The sequence below is a fragment of the Chinchilla lanigera genome, unplaced genomic scaffold (genome assembly GCF_000276665.1).
Source record: "Chinchilla lanigera isolate Chin_1 unplaced genomic scaffold, ChiLan1.0 scaffold00037, whole genome shotgun sequence".
NCBI classification, from domain to species: Eukaryota; Metazoa; Chordata; class Mammalia; order Rodentia; family Chinchillidae; genus Chinchilla; species Chinchilla lanigera.
Genome location: NW_004955438.1, coordinates 1,267,905 through 1,284,841, shown reverse-complemented (window position 1 = coordinate 1,284,841; position 16,937 = coordinate 1,267,905). Strand labels below are relative to the sequence as shown.

General features: G+C 40.7%; 2 protein-coding genes across 6 annotated transcripts in view; one reads left to right on the top strand and one right to left on the bottom strand.

The window, feature by feature from the left end:
* Positions 1–1,417: 1,417 nt before the first annotated feature.
* On the bottom strand, positions 1,418–11,788 carry Samd15 (sterile alpha motif domain containing 15). 3 transcript variants are annotated; one of them, XM_013517155.1, is made up of 4 exons: positions 10,279–11,788; positions 9,050–9,148; positions 2,829–2,982; positions 1,664–1,789 (listed from the first exon to the last, which is right to left on the bottom strand). In XM_013517155.1, exons 1-4 carry the CDS (start codon positions 11,698–11,700, stop codon positions 1,752–1,754), a joined length of 1,713 nt encoding a protein of 570 aa, XP_013372609.1. In that variant the 5' UTR covers positions 11,701–11,788; the 3' UTR covers positions 1,664–1,751. The 3 variants fall into 3 exon arrangements, with proteins under 3 accessions (XP_005390253.1, XP_005390256.1, XP_013372609.1); XM_005390196.2 differs by lacking the exon at positions 2,829–2,982 and having other exon boundaries at positions 1,418–1,789; XM_005390199.2 differs by lacking the exons at positions 2,829–2,982; positions 9,050–9,148 and having other exon boundaries at positions 1,418–1,789.
* The window catches only part of Tmed8 (transmembrane p24 trafficking protein family member 8), a 26,813-nt gene continuing 21,604 nt past the window's right edge, over positions 11,729–16,937 (top strand). Inside the window, exons 1-2 of one of the 3 annotated variants that reach the window (XM_013517157.1) lie at positions 11,729–12,549; positions 16,603–16,686. In XM_013517157.1, the coding sequence (XP_013372611.1) occupies positions 11,750–12,549; positions 16,603–16,657 (855 nt within the window). In that variant the 5' untranslated portion in view covers positions 11,729–11,749 and the 3' untranslated portion in view covers positions 16,658–16,686. The remainder of the gene's footprint in view (positions 12,550–16,602; positions 16,687–16,937) is intronic. The other 2 variants (XM_013517156.1, XM_005390200.1) reach the window with 2 other exon arrangements.

The following is a 16,937-nucleotide window of genomic DNA, read 5'->3' as shown; positions in this document are numbered from 1 at the left end:
CACCAGGAACTGTTTCTCTTCTGCGATGCCCCTCTGTCATGCCACCTTGCCTTGGAGCCAGCTATTCCTTTTTTTCTGGAGCCAGCTATGAACTGAAACCTCTACAAATAGAGAGCTAAATAAATAAACCATTTTTCCTTTAACCTTGTGTTGGGTATTTTGTCTCAACAAGAAAAAGTAACTAAGACATAAGCAAACTCCAGACCCTGTATCATTGTCAGTGATATTTCAGTAAGTCATGTTATTTTTAAGAGAACATATACAAATTTTTAAAAATCTTTTTTTTCCTCTGATGACTAAAGGAGAACTTCCTGCTCCTTGAAACTTTTCCCCACTTTGGAAGACATAATTGCAAATCTTATGTATGTTTTGAAGATATATATCTTTAAAAAAGCTAAGCCCCTTGCCAGTTTTATACCCAAGGACAGTTTTTTGGGGGCCTTGGAAACGTGAGCAATGGGGCAAATGGTGCCATCTCCCTCTGTCTATGGGGAGGTTATCCTGGGGATCTGGCTCCACATAGTAACTTCTAACTTGTCAACAGGATATGTGAAGTTTTCTTTTTCCTTTGGATACTGATAATTCATATGTATGTAAAGGATAGTATGTGCCTGCCTATTTTATTTTATTTTATATTTTATTTTATTTATTTTGAGACAAGGTCTTGCTACGCAATTCAGGCAGGTCTTGAGCTCACTTTGTAGCCCAGGCTGGCCTTGACCTCATAAGGATCCTCCTGCCTCAGCCTCCTGAGTGCTGGGATTACAGGTATGCATCACCACACCCGGCTTGCCTACCTGTTTTATGTATGTATGTATGTATGTATGTATGTATGTATGTATGTCTTTTTGAGGCAGGGTCTCGCTATGCAGTTCAGGCTAGCCTTGAGCTCACTTTGTAGCCCAGGCTGGTCTCGAACTTGCAAGGATCCTCCTGCCTCAGCCTCCTGAGTGCTGGGATTACAGGCATGTGCCACCGTGCCTGGCTTTGCCTGCCTGTTTTAAAGAGTGAGATTTCTTTGTCTTTGCAATCTATTTAGTAGCTTGCCTGCTGCATGCATCAGTTTAATGGTCAATAAAAGATTTCTATATTCGTGGAAAGTATTATCTGGGGTGGCAAGCGTTTTTATTTTTAATTATACTTTCCCATCATGCTCCTTCCACCAGGCATACTTATTAGAATTTATCAGGAGTTCTTACAGTTACCCAGAAAGAAAAGAATTGCCCTGTTTTAACAAAGGGCTAAAGTGAAATACAAATAATGGGAAGAGGCTATGAATAAAGAACTAGGAATGGAGCCAGCAGTTCTCGGATCTTTTTTTTTTTTTTTTTTTGAGACGGGGTCTCAGGCTGGTTTTGAACTCACTATGTATCCCAGGTTGGCCTCAAATTTGAGGTGATCCTCCTGCCTCAGCCAAGTGCTGGGATTACAGGTGTGAGCCACCACGCCCAGCCCCTGATCCTTGTGGAAAAGGAAAAAAAGAAAACCCAATGGAGACCACACCTCTTTCCCCAAGTAATGCCCTTCAAGGTAAGTGACATGACTTTTTCTCCTCTGTAACTGAGTGCAATTTAATGCCTCATTCCTTTCAGAGAATTATTTATGGAGCATAGTCCTGTAATCCTGCTGCTTCGACAAATTCAGAGAAGGTCAAGCGATCAGATTTCACGCCAGTATGACTTTTTTGTTCTAAAAATAAGCCAATATTGTCTCTGTAGGGAAGTCTGATGCTGCGACTGAATAGTGGCTCTTCAATTCCCAGGAGCTCCCTCACGTGTCGAGAAATTACCTGCAATGCAAGGATATTTTCTAAATGGAACCAATGTAAAAATACCATAAAGTCAAAATTTTCATTACTTTCCTAGTGCTCTTGAATGGCAATCCTTCAAATTATTTCAATGGGAAAAAATAATGAAATAATATCATGGACTTACTAGCCTAGCCTTACCAAAAACTAAGCTCTTAAGAGAAATGTCACATAATTTATTATCTTTTTAAAAGTACCATTTAAAGATATCTGCAGCCTCTTGCAGTAGATGGCCATAGATGGGTTAATTTCTTTTCAATAAACAATATGGCCAACTATAAAAGCAGATAATATGGTTAGCCATGCATGGTGATACACGCCTATGGTCCCAGCTACTCAGGAGGCTGAGGCAGGAGGATCACCCAAGTGCAAGGCCAGCCTGAACTACATAGTGATACTATGTTCCAAAAAAAAAAAAATTAAAACTACTGGTCCACGTTAAAGACTAAAATTCATGCCATAGACAACTCTAAACCTGATGCAAACTACTGATTAGCAATGCAGTTTATACTTTTCTTCTTAAATCTTACCCAGCCTGGTTTTGTTTTGTTTTTACACTATAGAGATGGTTTGTGGGTAAAAGACAAGTCTCCATAGTCACCTGGCATTCACAATGAAAATATTAATTAAAGTCCATAGCAATACAGTTTCCAAGAATTGAAATTCAAACAGGTGTCTCTTCAGAGTTCTCTCTTTTTTTTTTTTCCTCCGGTACTGGGAACCGAACTCACGACCTTGCGCTTGCCAGGCAGGCGCTTTTGCCGCTGAGCTAAATCCCCACCCCCCTCTTCAGAGTTCTCATTTGTACTGATGATGCCACGCTGAACACCTTGTTTGGTCAGCACCTCACCCTGATCCTTTCTGGATTCTTACAAGTTCCCTGAGGCTTACAGCCAGGGCCCCCAGGAGGCCTGTACACCTTCAATACAGGTTCAGTGCTCCTAATCCAAAAATTTGAAATGCTCCCAAACCCAAAACTTTATGAATGCCAACATGATGCCACAAATGGAAAATTTCATACCTGACCTCACATCAAAATGCAGTCCTGTCCCCAAGATATTCATTGTGTATATGCAGATATTTTGAAATTCAAACAAATATGAAATTTGAAACACTTCTGGTTCCAAGCGTTTTGTATAAGGGATATTCAATCCGTATGAACACAGTCCAGTACTCTAGTAATATATGATAATGTAGAAATTAAAAGTTATAAAGTATATAAGTGTATAATCAAGAAACACAATCTAAATCAGGTGTGGTGGTACATGCCTGTAATTCCAGCAGGCTGAGGCGGGAGGATCACTTTGAGTTCAAGGCCAACCTGGGCTACAAAGTGAGTTTAAGGCCAGCCTGAACTGTATAGTGAAATTCCATCTCAAAAAGAAAAAAAAAGACAAAAAAGGAAGAAAGAAAGAAAAAGAAAAAAAAAAGAAATACAATCTAACCCTCCTCTAATTCAGTGATTCTTAAACTGTGTCTGAGGTTCACCCATAGACAATGAGAGTTCTCTGACAGACCATATATTGACCTAAAACAACAAATATTTTCTTTAGTTCTCATGAACAAATAATAAGCAAGAGATTTTATTTTTTCCTAGGACTTAGAGCACCTAATTATTTACTTGAGTTATAAAGATTATTAAGAATAGGTATTTTTAAAGATGATTAGAGTTTCCTAAAGGTTGTTAATTCCCCATTCTAAGATAATGGCACACACAATGGTTGGAACCACTAAAGGGCACCTATTTCACATGGCCTCAGCTGATACTTGTAATGCCTATAGTTTTCAAGAAGATTCTATTACTACTCATCATCATTGTATCTTGCATTGGTTAGGCTTACAAAGGCTGTTATTCTTTTTTTTTCTCTGTCTTTGAGACAGGGTGTCACTATGCAGTTCAGGCTGGCCTTGAGCTCACTTTGTAGCCCAGGCTGGCCTCGAACTCACAACTTCTATCTCTGCCTCTCTAGTGCTGGCATTACAGGCATGTGCCACCATGCCCAGTTCAAAGGCTGTTATTCTTAATTTTATTTGTAAACTTCTGGTTTTGCTTCATCATTACAGATTTATTGTGCATACTAGAACCTATAATTTACTTTAAACATAAAGATATAATATTGTGGTTCAAATATAGATCCTTTATACCACCATTAAAATCTAGAGATACAGCTTCCTTAAAATTTGCTTGTGATTCTTGTAAAAACATAGATTAATTTTAAATGCATTTTGCTAAGGGAAAAAGGTTGGATCCAACAGCTACAATTCATTTGATTTTATTTATGACATTAAATTTTTTTAATTAATTAATTTTTTTGTTTTTTTGAGACAGGGTCTCTCTATGTAGTTCAGGCAGGCCTTGAACTCACTATGTAGTCCAGGCTGGCCTTGAATTTGCAGTAGTCCTCCTGCCTCAGCTTTCTACCTGCTGGGATTAAAGGCATGTACCACGATACTTGGCTCTTAAGTGACATTTTAGAAAAGGCAAAATTATAAGGACAAACCGATCAGTAATTGCCAGGGATTAGTGTGGAGGGACAGGTTGATTATCTAGGAGACATGGGGGAAAGTTTTAGGGTGAAAGAATGTGTTAAAACCCATTGAATTATTCCTGATAGAAGAATTACTTTACTATATGAAAACTATTAGAAATCCAGGGTGGTGGGAGGATCCAAGACGGAATAGAAAATAGGCTGTGGACAAATGAATCTAATCTTATTACAAAGTAGGACATAATCTCCCTGAAGGGATTGGAAGAGAAAGACACTAACCTAAATAACTTTTAACTTTGGAAAACAGTACTTTTTCTAGATACTGTGAGGCTAAAGACACAAAGAACTGTATGCAAGCATTGTACTCTATGGTAAATTTGTTTCTTATAAGACTTTATAGATAAAAGAGCCAGGTTTCTCACTGTCAGAAAAAGAAGTTATAACTAAGCAAGGGGGTTTGGAGGTAGGATGGCTGTGACGTTTAGAATGTACCCTGCGAGGCTGGAGTAGAGTCAGGGAAATGAATATGAACTCATGATTATTTTAACATATATACACAGAAGTAGATATTTGTGTTCATATGGGTGAGTATATAACATATATTTCCTAAGTCTTTCTGTTGACAGTGCCTAGGCTGAGAATGCCTAGAATAGCAACAAGCACAGCTAATGCCTAATTTTGGTTTCTAAATACCATTCTCTGTAGGAATCAACCAGTATTGTCTGGACACGTGATTGATTCTAGGACTGCAGCAAAGAAAAAAACAACATAAGCCTGAAGCTACTTGTAGTGTCAGAAAGTGGGGAAATGCTTTTTCTAAAATGGGGCATGTTCAAAGGACATAAGAACCAATTTAAAAGAGTTCACAGTTGTCAAAGATGCAATACTGTAATTTGAGCAAAACAACCACAATACTGGGTTATAATCCAAAGAATAAATGTCCATAAATTCATACTGATATAAATGCCTAGATTAAAAACAAGGGAAAAGGGGCAATTAAGTGTAAAAGAGTTCCTTACAGAAGAGCTCCAGTTAAATATAGAAAGAAGGAAATAGTTAATTATCATTAAACAACAAAACAGCAGTAACTGAATAGGCAAGACCACCTGGTGAATGCTAAAATTAGTGGCCAAAACTCTAAGAAACAGGATGTTTGCATAACTTTGAATTAACTTCCCCAATATATTTATCACTATGGTAGTTTTTATTGTATGTCTAAACTCTGATATTCTCCTCTTCTTGAATGTGGCCTGGACTTAGTTACTCACTTCTAAAGAGCAAGATACAAAAGGAAACCACTGTAATTTTACAGAGAAGAAGCTGACACACACCTGTAGCCCCAGGAGTTACTTGGAAGGCTGTGTTGGGAGGGTTGCAAGTTCAAAGCCAGCCTAGCCAACTTAGTGAGACTTTTTCTTAAAAAACAAAACATTACATAGTGAGGAAACCTGGCAAACACCCCTTAACCAAATGATCAGGCTAATGTTTCCAGTAATAAGCCATATTAGTATAATGTCTCAATATGAGATGAGAAGGGCTTATCATCTCTGAGATAGAGTCCTCCTAAATTCATAACCTTAATCATGTGAAAGCACAGAGAAACTAAAACTGAAGGAAATTTATAATAATACTTGTTCACTCATCTTCAAAATTGGCAAGCTCATGAAAAACAGAAAGATCAAGAAACCATTACATACCAGAAGAGACCACAGAAACATAATAGCTCAATGCAATGTAGTAGTCCAGATTATATCATGGAACAAAAAATTATCATCCGTGGGAACAGTGTAGAATCTGAATAAAGTTCATCAGTTAATAATAAAATATTAGATCAAAGGTAATTTCTTAGTTTTAATGAATATACCATAGTTACATAAAATTTTAACATTAAGGGAATATAGGTTAAGAGTATACAGAAACTCACTGTACTGTCAACTCTTCTGTTGTAAAAGTGAAATTTACAAAAGTTTTTTTAATTAAAAAGGTCTGTCTTGCTGACATGTTATAAATTTGTGCTACTTAAGTAATTTGCAACAAGGCCAGGGTAGCAAAATTGCTGAGATACTATAAAGTTTATAAGGTTAGAGTCTATAAAAGCATGCATACAAAATGAATAAACTACTCACTTATGTTCTCCAAATATTTACCACAGCATTCTTTTCCTTACTTAATATAGTGAGTAGTAGGTATTTTGAGAATTATTTTCTAACAGCCAGGCATGGTGGCGCATGCCTGTAATCCCAGCACTTAGGAGGCTGAGGCAGGAGGATCTTTGGGAGCTCGAGGCCAGCCTGGGCTGCAAAGTGAGCTCAAGTTCAGCCTGAACTGCATAACGAGACCCTGTCTTAAAAAGACAAAAAAAAAGGAGAATTATTTTCTAAGAGAGAAAGATAAAGCAAATATAATGCTCTTTGACTAGTTTGCCCCCTAAAATAAGTAAGATTGACTTATTTAAGTGTTGTTATGGGGTATATTTTGGATGTATTAGTTGGTGTAATTACAACAGTGGGATAAAAATGTCATATATAGGCTGGGTGTGTAGCCCTGTGGTGCCACATGTCCTAAGTTTGGATCGCTAGCAATAGAAAAGCAAGCAAACAAAAAAAAAAAAAACAAAATGCTTCCTATAGTAATAAAGAAGATAACTATAGCATACTTAAGTTTATGTATGATTTCTAGAAAGATACCTGTGTCTTAGAGTATAACTACCTTTTTTATATGGAACTAGGGGTCAAGTAATGTTTCTGTAAGATACCTCTAAATCTTGACCTTTTAATGTTACTCTGTTGTTTTAAGGAGAGGCCATATTTATCCGATGACTGATAATAAGTATCTCAAAGTTTGCTTATTTAAAGTTTTTGGGATATAAGGCTAGACTAGTAGGTTTATCATTAACTCTTGAGGATTTCACAGGATATATAAGACTTCATTTCTTGCAAGACCAGAAAAAGCATCATTAGAATTTTTATTGTTGTATATTGATACTGTACTTTTTGAATTAGAATGTCAAAAGAGCAAAATTAATTGGCAGGCTCAAATTCCTTTCTTACTATATAGAGCTGAAATGCTTATATCAGGAGTTCAGATTACAAGTATTTTGTTAATTCTGTGCCTTATTTTTATTTAGAACATTCAGTATACTCTTGAATAGAAATTAGAGCTCATAAATACAGACGTACCATCTTTGAACATAAGAGTAAGATATTTATCTGGCAGTACTTGATAGCTATTTGTAAGAGCATGGTTGGAAATACTGTATTTAATAAGTAGTTTTTTCCATATTATGTATATAGATATTTGTGCCTATAAGAATACTGATTTACAAAGGCAAAATACTGCAGTGATTTAAATAGAACATGGATTGGAAAGTCACATAGAATAGATTGGCTCCCCTGGATCTTATCTAAATTATCTTTTATAAATTGTTTCACCTTTCCAGGCCTGTTTTCTTTTTTGTAAAATGTGGGCTAGGTGAAATGACATACGTATGGTGCCATACATAAAGTAAGCACTTGGCAGAGAGTAACTATTAGCAGAATTCGAAGAGCAAATGTTCAGTTAGGACTCTGTGTTTAATAATTTAAAGAAATTCCTTATATCTCACTGCCAGTAAAAGGACTTGAATATTACCAAGTATAGTTTTCTTATTTTCCAAACCTGATGATGTATGGAGTTACATGGTTCAAGAGTCCCAGAAAACAAATTCCAGAGCTTACTCTAGGGCTAATGAACTAAAATCTCTGGAGGGCAAGCTTGGGAATCTGCCTTTAAAACGAAAACACAGACAAACTCTAATATGATTCTGAGACTACTGTACACATTTGGGAACCAGTGAGATAAAGCATTGGTGGACAACGGTATACTGAGTGAATCCTGTCATATTAGGGTCAGAGCGCTAGAGGAAAGCTTACAGATGAGAGTATGTGATGCTTTGTAAACTGCACAACACTACCAGTGGGGGTTACTGTTAAGCAAAGGGGAGGGATCTTGGACTGCTAGTGCTGGAGAGATGAGACCCAGAGAGGGTAATGTAAGCAGTTTAAAAGTTAGGCAGCAAACCAGGCAAAATATATATGGTGTTATAAGTGCTAAATGGGCACCAGAGGCATAAAATGTTATGAGAGTGGGAAGAAAGGTTACTATAGGATGGCAAGGTAGAAGACTTTGTGGGGAGACAAGAATAAGGAATTGGTTCTGAAGGATCATTAAAATTCCTATTAGTCATACAGGGGAAGAGGAACTGAGCAAAGACACAGAGGGAGGCTTGTTCCAGACAAGTTTGTGATCCTGGGGGTTAGACTCGGTATGCTGGAGCAGAAGATTTACACAGAGAAGGGGAGAGGAATTTACACAGAGAAGGGGAGGCTGGAGAAAGCCTGTGGAGGACATTGAACCCTTATCTAAGGAGCTGGGATACTCTCGTAAGCAGAAGATATCCAAAGGTTTCTGAATAGTGTTTTAGTGAGGGACTAAATGCACAGCCATTGAATCTCAAGGGTCTATGGAGACGCTAAATACAGGGAGCAACCACAGTGTTCTAGGAATAGGGCAGTAACAGTCTGAAAGTGGGAATGGAGAAAAACAGCTCACATAAATGCCGTAAAAGGAACTGACAGTTGTTGGGATCTTTGTATGGATTAAAAGAGAGAGAGCAACCACTGTAAGCCTGGGGGATTTCGAGTACAATGACACCACAGACAGAAATAGGGCTGGAAGAAGAGGAAACAGATGGCAGCATTTGTACACAACTCACCTTCATGTGCTCAAAATCTGTTATCCCCATCTGAGGGAGGTTTGAGCAGTTTACATAGATGAGTTTATTGCCACTGATGAAGTTTGCAGTAAAACACTCCTGTCAGTACAAAAACATCACTTTAAAATGTACTGAAATTAGGAAGATGGAAAAGAGAAGATAGGGAAAGAGGAAGGATGAAAGAAACTATGGTTTCTAGCTCTATACTGAGAAAAAAAAAACTTATTTTGTATCTTAATAATACTACATATTTTCTAAAAGCTGTTCGTTAAACTTCATGCTAATACTTAAAAATTCTGCTGCATGCTACAGTGCTTCATGGTGTTTGTTTTTTAGCAGTACAAGAGACTGAATTCAGGACCTTGCACATGCCAGGTAGGTGCTCTACCATGGAGCTACATCCTCAGTCCTCCTTCACGTTTTCAATTACATTTTTAATACAGGAAGTACAAAAGGTTGCAGATCTTGTTTTGTGGTAGCCTAAAATCACAATTGGCATCAGCAAATTAAGATAATTGCACTATCTTTTTGATAAAACTATTTTGAGTTAATTGGCTAAATTACATTAACCTCCTTACCTGCTTGTGGTCCCTGACATATTTGGGGCAGATACTTAAGATTAAGAGCAGAATTTTTTTTTTTTTTGGTACCAGGAATTGAACTCAGGACCTCGCACTTGCCAAGTAAGTGCTTGTGCCACTGAGCTATATTCCCAGCCCTAATAGCAGAAATTTAAGGTAAGGGAGTTACCACTAAAACAACTTGACAAACTACCAGGAAGTCTATGGTGGACAAAAATTTTAAAATACAGTTTTCTATGAAAAGAGGCCTATACAAATTTCTTAGCCTTTATTGCAGAAAAGTGTAATCTCTGGAATTAATAGAAGAAACAAACACATGTGACCCTCTCTTTCTCACCAAGTACAAATATCCATCTGTGGCAAAGTCAAAATTAAGCCTCGTTACAGGTTAGGGGTGTACACTTAACATGTACAAGGGGTTAGGGGTGTATACTCAACATGTACAATGTTAAGTATACAAGGTGTATACTTAACATGTACAAGGCCCTGGGTTTGCTTCCCAGGACCTCTCTCCAAATCCAAGTTACTTCCTCCACAGTCCAGGACTTTTCTATACTTCTAGTGAAAAAGAAGCAAGGGCTCAGGTCAGGGTAGAGAAACTATGAGATAGGCTGAGAGCATGGGATTTCAAAAGTTATTTTTGTATACCTTGTATTGAGGGAAGCCTAGCTGGCTAATCCACTCTGCAACTTTCTCTGGGCTCCAATTTAGAAACTCAAATTGTGGCTCCGTCCTTTTGGGTGGCCTGGATTCATCTTTAGGTACCAGTTCCTCCAACTCTTGGGACAAATCTACACTTTTCTTCTCATTAAAGGACTCTTTTAACTCCATTTGAGGCTCTGAGAAATGTGAGTTTGAGTATTCACTGAAATCAAGCTCAAGCCGTTTTGAGAATTCTTGCGGATTCTCATAGTGTGTACTAGGTAAGTCTACTTCACTACCTCTGTCAGAACCTACTGCATAGCTGTTTCTAATTTTGTCAGTTTCTTTTATAGACGACTTTCTTCTTTCTCTTAATTTGGCTTCAACTGGCAAGTCTAGATTTTTCTCCTCAGTTGACTCTGTTTTTCTCTTCTCATCAACTGGTTTGGTCATCCATGGTGGCACTTGACTTGTTTCTTCAGTTGATTTTCTTGGTTCCATCTTTGGAAACTCCAATTTAGTCTGTTCTGGTGGCTCTAGGCCTTTCTCCTCAGCTAAGTTTCTTAGTGTTTCCTCTGATACTGACTTCTCTGGCAGTGCCAGTTCTGTCTTCTCCTTTGATTTTATCTGATTCTCTTTTTGATCTGTTCGTTTAGCATGCTCTAGTGGCTCTGGAACTTTCTCCTCAATTGACTTTCTTTGTGTCTGCTCTTCAACACCTGGCTTTGTCTTTTTCTCTTCAGTTGACTCGTTTTGTGTCGCCTCTGGAATCTCTGGTTGGGTCATCTTTGGTGACTGAAGATCTACTTCTTTGATTGATTTTTTTAATTCGTCACTTGCAAAATCTGGTTTGGTCTGCTCTGAAGGCTCTAGCTCTAGTTCTTCATCTTCCTCTCTAAGTGATTCCTCTGGAGCCTCCTGTTCAGTCTCCTCTAATAGTAACTCTAAACTTGTCTCACTGGCTGTGGCTCCTGGTACTTCAGATTTGGTTTCCATTGTTAACTGTATGTCTGTTTCTATAGCCCCTTCTGTGATATCTGGTTTAGCCTCCTCTGGTGGCTCTAGGTCTGGTTCCTCACCCTTTTCATCCACAGGGACCTTCAAATCCTTGTAAAGCTTGCCTCCCATTTCTCCCAGTGTCTCTGACATCAACCCTTGGGGGATCCCGATTTGGGTCTCCTTGGGAATGTCATCCTCAGATGTCCAGGTTGGTTCTAGCTGTACATTCTTTTCATTCTCTGGCTCCTCCTCAGAGTCCTCTTCCTCACTCTCCAGTGGCTGAGGCTCTTCGTTACTCTGAGAGAGTAGCTCCGCGCCTGCCTCTGCCGTGTATTGTTCGGCATCTTCGGACAAGTTACGAAGTCCTGGCATTTCTGGTTTCTCATTTTCATCTGGGTCGGAAGCGTAATCTTCAGAGATTTCAGACATTATGCAGTTCGCGCGCTCATTATGCAGTTGACGCGTTCATTTCGCACCGATGCACGCAGGCCTCCTAGCAACCCTAACTTCCGACAGCGTCTCTATGGATACCACAGTTTCCGGTAGTATCTTCCTGAATCTTCTACAGGTTTTGTTGATTCTTCCAAGCCCTGACTTTGAAGGTTGGCCACCAAAAGCAAGAAGTAATTCTCCCCGCGTCCCCGTCGCCTGCCTCCGCAGAAGACAGTTCCTGCGGCCTCCCCTGGGTCGGCGAGCTCTTCCCGCGGCTCCCGCGCGGCTTCTTCCGGCTCGCGGCTCCGCTCGGCTCCTCGGCTCGCTGCTGCCGCGCTCGCCCCGACTTCGGCTGTTTCCGGAGCCGCTAGCTGTTGGCGGCGCAGACGCTCCCGGCGCGGGCTGCAGATGTCGGGTCGGCTGGCGGCCGAGGGGCCGGACTTTTGGAGCGCCGCAGCCCGCCGAGGGTCGGCGGGCGGCGTCGGGGACGGCCCGGGAGTGGAGGGGAGCCAGGTGGCCGTCTCAGGTACGCAAGGCCCAGGCGCTGGCGGGTGGGTGCCGCCCGGCTTCGGGGCCCCACACCTCGGCGCGAGCCTTCGCGCTCTGCCCGCGCTCGCGTTGGAGCGGCCCCACCTCGCGGCCCCTTCGCGCACAGGACCCGGCTGCTCGGGTGCGACCCCTGTCCCGCCGTCGCCCCACCTCCACCCGGGCCCTGGGTGCGCTCGAGCTTGTTTTCTGCTCCGTTTCGAAATGCCTCTGTTCCTGCCCCGCTTCCTTTCCCAGATCAGCCCAGATGGTCGTGACAGGGTTGTTCTGCCAGCTTCAGCCCGCTTCACCTCGACCTCGGTGAGCCTACCACACCCCGGCTGCGCGCTGGCCTCGCTGCCCCTCCCTCAGCTCTCCGCCGACCCCGGCTTCCGCCCCTGCCCCGGCCTTCCCGCGCTCCGCCGGGTCCGGGCGGGCAGCGTCGCCTTCCTCTGTCTAGACGCCCCTTCGCCCTGGCCTCCCTGCACGTAGGCCCCCTCAGCTCGCCGCCATCCTCTCCATCTCCTCGGGAGGGGGAGATGAAAAGCAAAGTCGTACTAGGCGCTGAGGTCTTGAATAACACAGTAGTCAGAGCAAAGGCAGGAAATAGAGGCTGCAGTAGGAATTTGGCGACTTCCCTCATGCTCCAGGGTTCTCATTTTCTTGTTTGTGGCGTTGTCTCCATTTCTACTCATACAAGTTCCTCCGTGTGGATTACTTCAGTGTCTAAAGATGAAAGGGACAGTTTGTCCCATCGTTACCTTTCATCCTCATGATCTCCACACAGGATGCAACTAAAAGGATGTTTCTTTGCGCCGGGCGTGGGGTCGCACGCCTGTAATCGCAGCACTCGGGAGGCTGAGGCCGGAGGATGGCTGCGAGTTCGAGGCCAGCCTGGGCTACAGAGTGAGCGCAAGGCCAGTCTGAACTGCACAGCGAGACCCTATTTCAAAAAAAAAAAAAAAAAAAAAAAAAAAGCTGCTTTGAAATACAGTGCTAGAGGGGAGAAGTGGTCGTTATAAAGGCAAATCATTTTCCAGGGCTGAAGTGGAACTAGACACCATAAAGTACAGTGGTTACAGTGTTACTGTAGAGCCAAGGTGCACGTGGATTGAAGTCTGGGTCCTCACTGTATCTAACTGACCTTAGGTAGATCTCTTCTCTGCCTCAGTTTTATCTCCAGTAAGATGTGGTCACGGCCTCTAGGGTTGCTGGGAGGATTATATGAGCCACTGTGTCTAAAGCATTTGTCTGTGAAGCCCAAGATACACTATGATCAATTACCCATTATGAGTATAAGGTCTGCTTTTGCTCAAACTCCTGAGGTTCCAGGGATGTATCTCTTCCCACATAGTGGCTTTCTGCTTGTATCCTAAATGTCCCCCATTTCCTTTTTTTTTTTTTTTTTTTTTTGGAGACAGGGTCTTGCTGTGTAGTTCAGGGTGGGCTTTAACTCATTATGTAGCTCAGGCTGGTCTTAAATTCCTGGTGATCCTCCTGCCTCGGCCTCCTGAGTCCTGAGATTACAGGTATAGGCCACCATGCCCAGCCTCATTTCCTAATTTTCATAGCACTCTGTTAATTGCCCAACTCTTTCTCATGACTTTATGTTTTTACTTTAAAATATGTAACAGCTGGGAGTGGTGGCGCACACCTGTAATCCCAGCACTGGGGAGGTTGAGGCAGAATGACTGCCATGAGTTCAAGACCAGCCTGGGCTACATCAGCAAGTTCAAGGCCAGTCTGCACTACATGGTGAGACAAAACAAACAAACAATAATAAAATAAGTAACAATTTTTGCCTTTTTTCTTTTGAACTTTTAGTGCTTTGTATTAAATTTAATACCAATGGTGTATACTTCCTAGTATAGCAATAGAAATTCTAACCACAATTTCTAAAAGAGTAAGCAAATAAACTTTTATATAGGTGCATAAGTCTTATAAACATCTGTTCTTTGTGTGTGCCAATATTTATAAGTTAAGCATGTTTTAATTTTTCCTTAGGTCTTCAGTGCCTTTATGCAAACATACCCAAGCATTTGAATAGAAAGTCGTTGCTTCCCACCCCCTCCCCCCAACTGGAGGCTTTCACATTGAGTGACATCCTTAGCCCTTTTAAAAATTATTTTGAGAAAGGGTCTTGTTGTCCAGATGTGGTGGTGCACACCTGTAACCCAGCACTCAGGAGGCTGAGGCAGGAGGGTCACCACAAATTTGAAGCCAGTGTGGGCTACATAGTGAGTTTAAGACCAGCCTGCATTACACAGTGATACCTTGTCTCAGAACGAACAAACCAAAAAATGACAACAACAAAAAAAGAGAGACAGAAAAGGCCTTGTTAAACTGCCTAAGCAGGATTCAAACTTGTAATTCCTCCCACCCCCTCTACCCCCCATATGCTGGGATTATAGGCATATGCTGTGCCTGGTTTAAACAGAAAAGTTTTTATTTTTTGTAATTTCTGGAACTGAACTCAGGGCCTTGCACATACAAGACAAACACTCTGTCACTGGGTTATGACCCCTGCCCAAATAGAAAGGTTTTAAGAGTACTTCTGGAATATATTATAAGTTAGTGAATTTGTGAGAATGACCCCCACCCTGACTGCTCCCCTCCAGGACATTTGTAGACATATTTTCAGTTACTTTCCTTTCTCTCCTCAGAAAACAGGTTGATAGTTGGTTTCTGTTTGTGTCATGGAGGGGTTTGTTATTAAAATCCAGGATAAGCTGAATGTGGTGGTGCAGCCTGCAATCCCAACACTCCTCGGGCTGAGGCAGGAGGATCACCAAGAGTTTGAGGCCACCCTGGGCTGCATAAGCAAGTTCAAGGCCAGTCTGGACTACATAATAAGACCCTGTCTCAACCCCGCCCCCCACCAAAAAACATAACCAAGTCCAGGGTATATTCTTTCTCTTGAAGTAGGCTTTGTTGCTAATAAAATAAGAATGATAACTTACATGTACCAAATGCTTACTGTAGTGTGCCAAAATGTGGAAGGGATTTACATTTATTTTCTGATTTAATCTTGGCAATAATAATTTTCTTCCCATTTTACCGAGGAACTGTAATTGAGAGATGTTAACTTGTCCTAGTTAGCTCTGGCATTTTTACTGTCCATTTCAAATTGTCTCTTTGTTATAATACTTTATAATTATTTATTTATATTGAGTATTACTCAATTATTGACACTCCAGGACGAGTTATGGTCTTTGTCCTTAAAGTATTTCTAATTTGTTGAGATGGAAATTCTACAGGAAACATAAATAATTCAAAATGTTATATCATTGGGTATCTTTTATTATAGTTATTTTCGTACTTTCCCCAAGAAGTCTTCTTGAATGGAATCTGTCTTACCTGTTTTCTCTCCTTCATTATGGACCTTATGAAGAGGTCCATAAATATTGGCTGGTGAAAGTAGGCCTCAATGAAAAGATTTGAAGGAGTATCCAGTGCATGTGAGGAATTAGGGCTGAGGTAATCAAGAATGTGCCTTTGGTTAGAGTAGTGATTATGAACCACAAACTATTTGGCACCCCCAGGGGCCTTCTGACAGTGTCTGAAAACCTCTGGGTTTGTTAGAACTGAAGGCAGCTATTACTGACATCTAGTGAGCATAGGACAGGGGTGTTGCTACATCCAGTGGTGCAAAGGACCGTCCTACAATGAAGACTTGGCTCCAAATGTCAGTAGTGCTACTTTTGAGAAACCCTGGGTTGGGGTTAACCTGGATTTCCAAAGCAGCATGGGAATGCTTAGACTAGAGTACCTGGAAGTAAACCTAAAAAACTTCAAAATTAGGTGTTTGGATCCTTCTGCTACTTTCCATAGAAAATGAGTGAGTGGGCAGTGAAGATATTAAGAAGGAATGAAATAGCCAGATGTGGTGGCACATGCCTATAATCCCAGCACTTGGGAGGCTGAGGCAGGAGGATCGCTGCAAGTTCAGGGCCAGCCTGGGCTACATAGTGAATTCAAGGCCAAATTGTACTACATAGCAAGACCCTGTCTCAAAAAAAAAAAAAAAAAAAAAGAAAAAAGAAAAGAAGGAATGAAACTGAAAGAAATTGACATACTTTCGCAGAGAAAAACAGCACTAAAAATGAGGTTAGGTATTCAGTTATTGAGTTATGAGTATTTTTCAGTATCTTATTCTTTCAAAGCAGGAATTTGTCATTTTCCAGAATAACCATAACTTATTTTTTCAAAAGTTCTCTGCAGAGAGTCTTCATGATTGTTAGCTGAGATTTTGCTGAAAAGGAAGAAAAGGACTTATTTTCTTAAACTACTCAGCAGTGGTCATGGTGTTCTTATTTTTTTTTTTTTTTTTTGAGCTGTAATTGTTTTTAATAGTTTTTTATTTGGGGCCTCTAGGTTCTCCAGTCTCCAAGAGGAAAGAGAAATCATTCTTTGTGTCATGAGACTCTGAGGCATACATGTTGCATCACTTAAGGGCAGGTAATAAGTAATTTTTTTTTTTTTAAGGTCTGGAGACCTTGGGAAAAATAAAGATCAAGATCTGTTATCTCTGAAGTCAGCAAGAACATAGTTTGGTGTGTCTGAGCTATCGCTGAATTTAAATGTTGAGGACTGGAAATGGGTCTGGTAAATTTGTTCATGGATTTAATGTAGAACTATGAGCAGTATGTCTTTGCAGTGAGGGAAATGTTTTATATTTGTGGCTATTTTGTTTTGTTTTATTTTGGTTT

Bases quoted from the DNA above. Each gene is read 5' to 3' on its own strand.
- Samd15 (XM_013517155.1), bottom strand. From the start codon at position 11,700: ATGTCTGAAATCTCTGAAGATTACGCTTCCGACCCAGATGAAAATGAG. The intron at 9,149-10,278 runs GTATACAAAAAT...TTGTACTGACAG, and splicing joins TAGGCTTCCCTCAATACAAG to GAGTGTTTTACTGCAAACTT. The intron at 2,983-9,049 runs GTGAGTTGTGTA...ATATATTACTAG, and splicing joins CAGATTTTGAGCACATGAAG to AGTACTGGACTGTGTTCATA.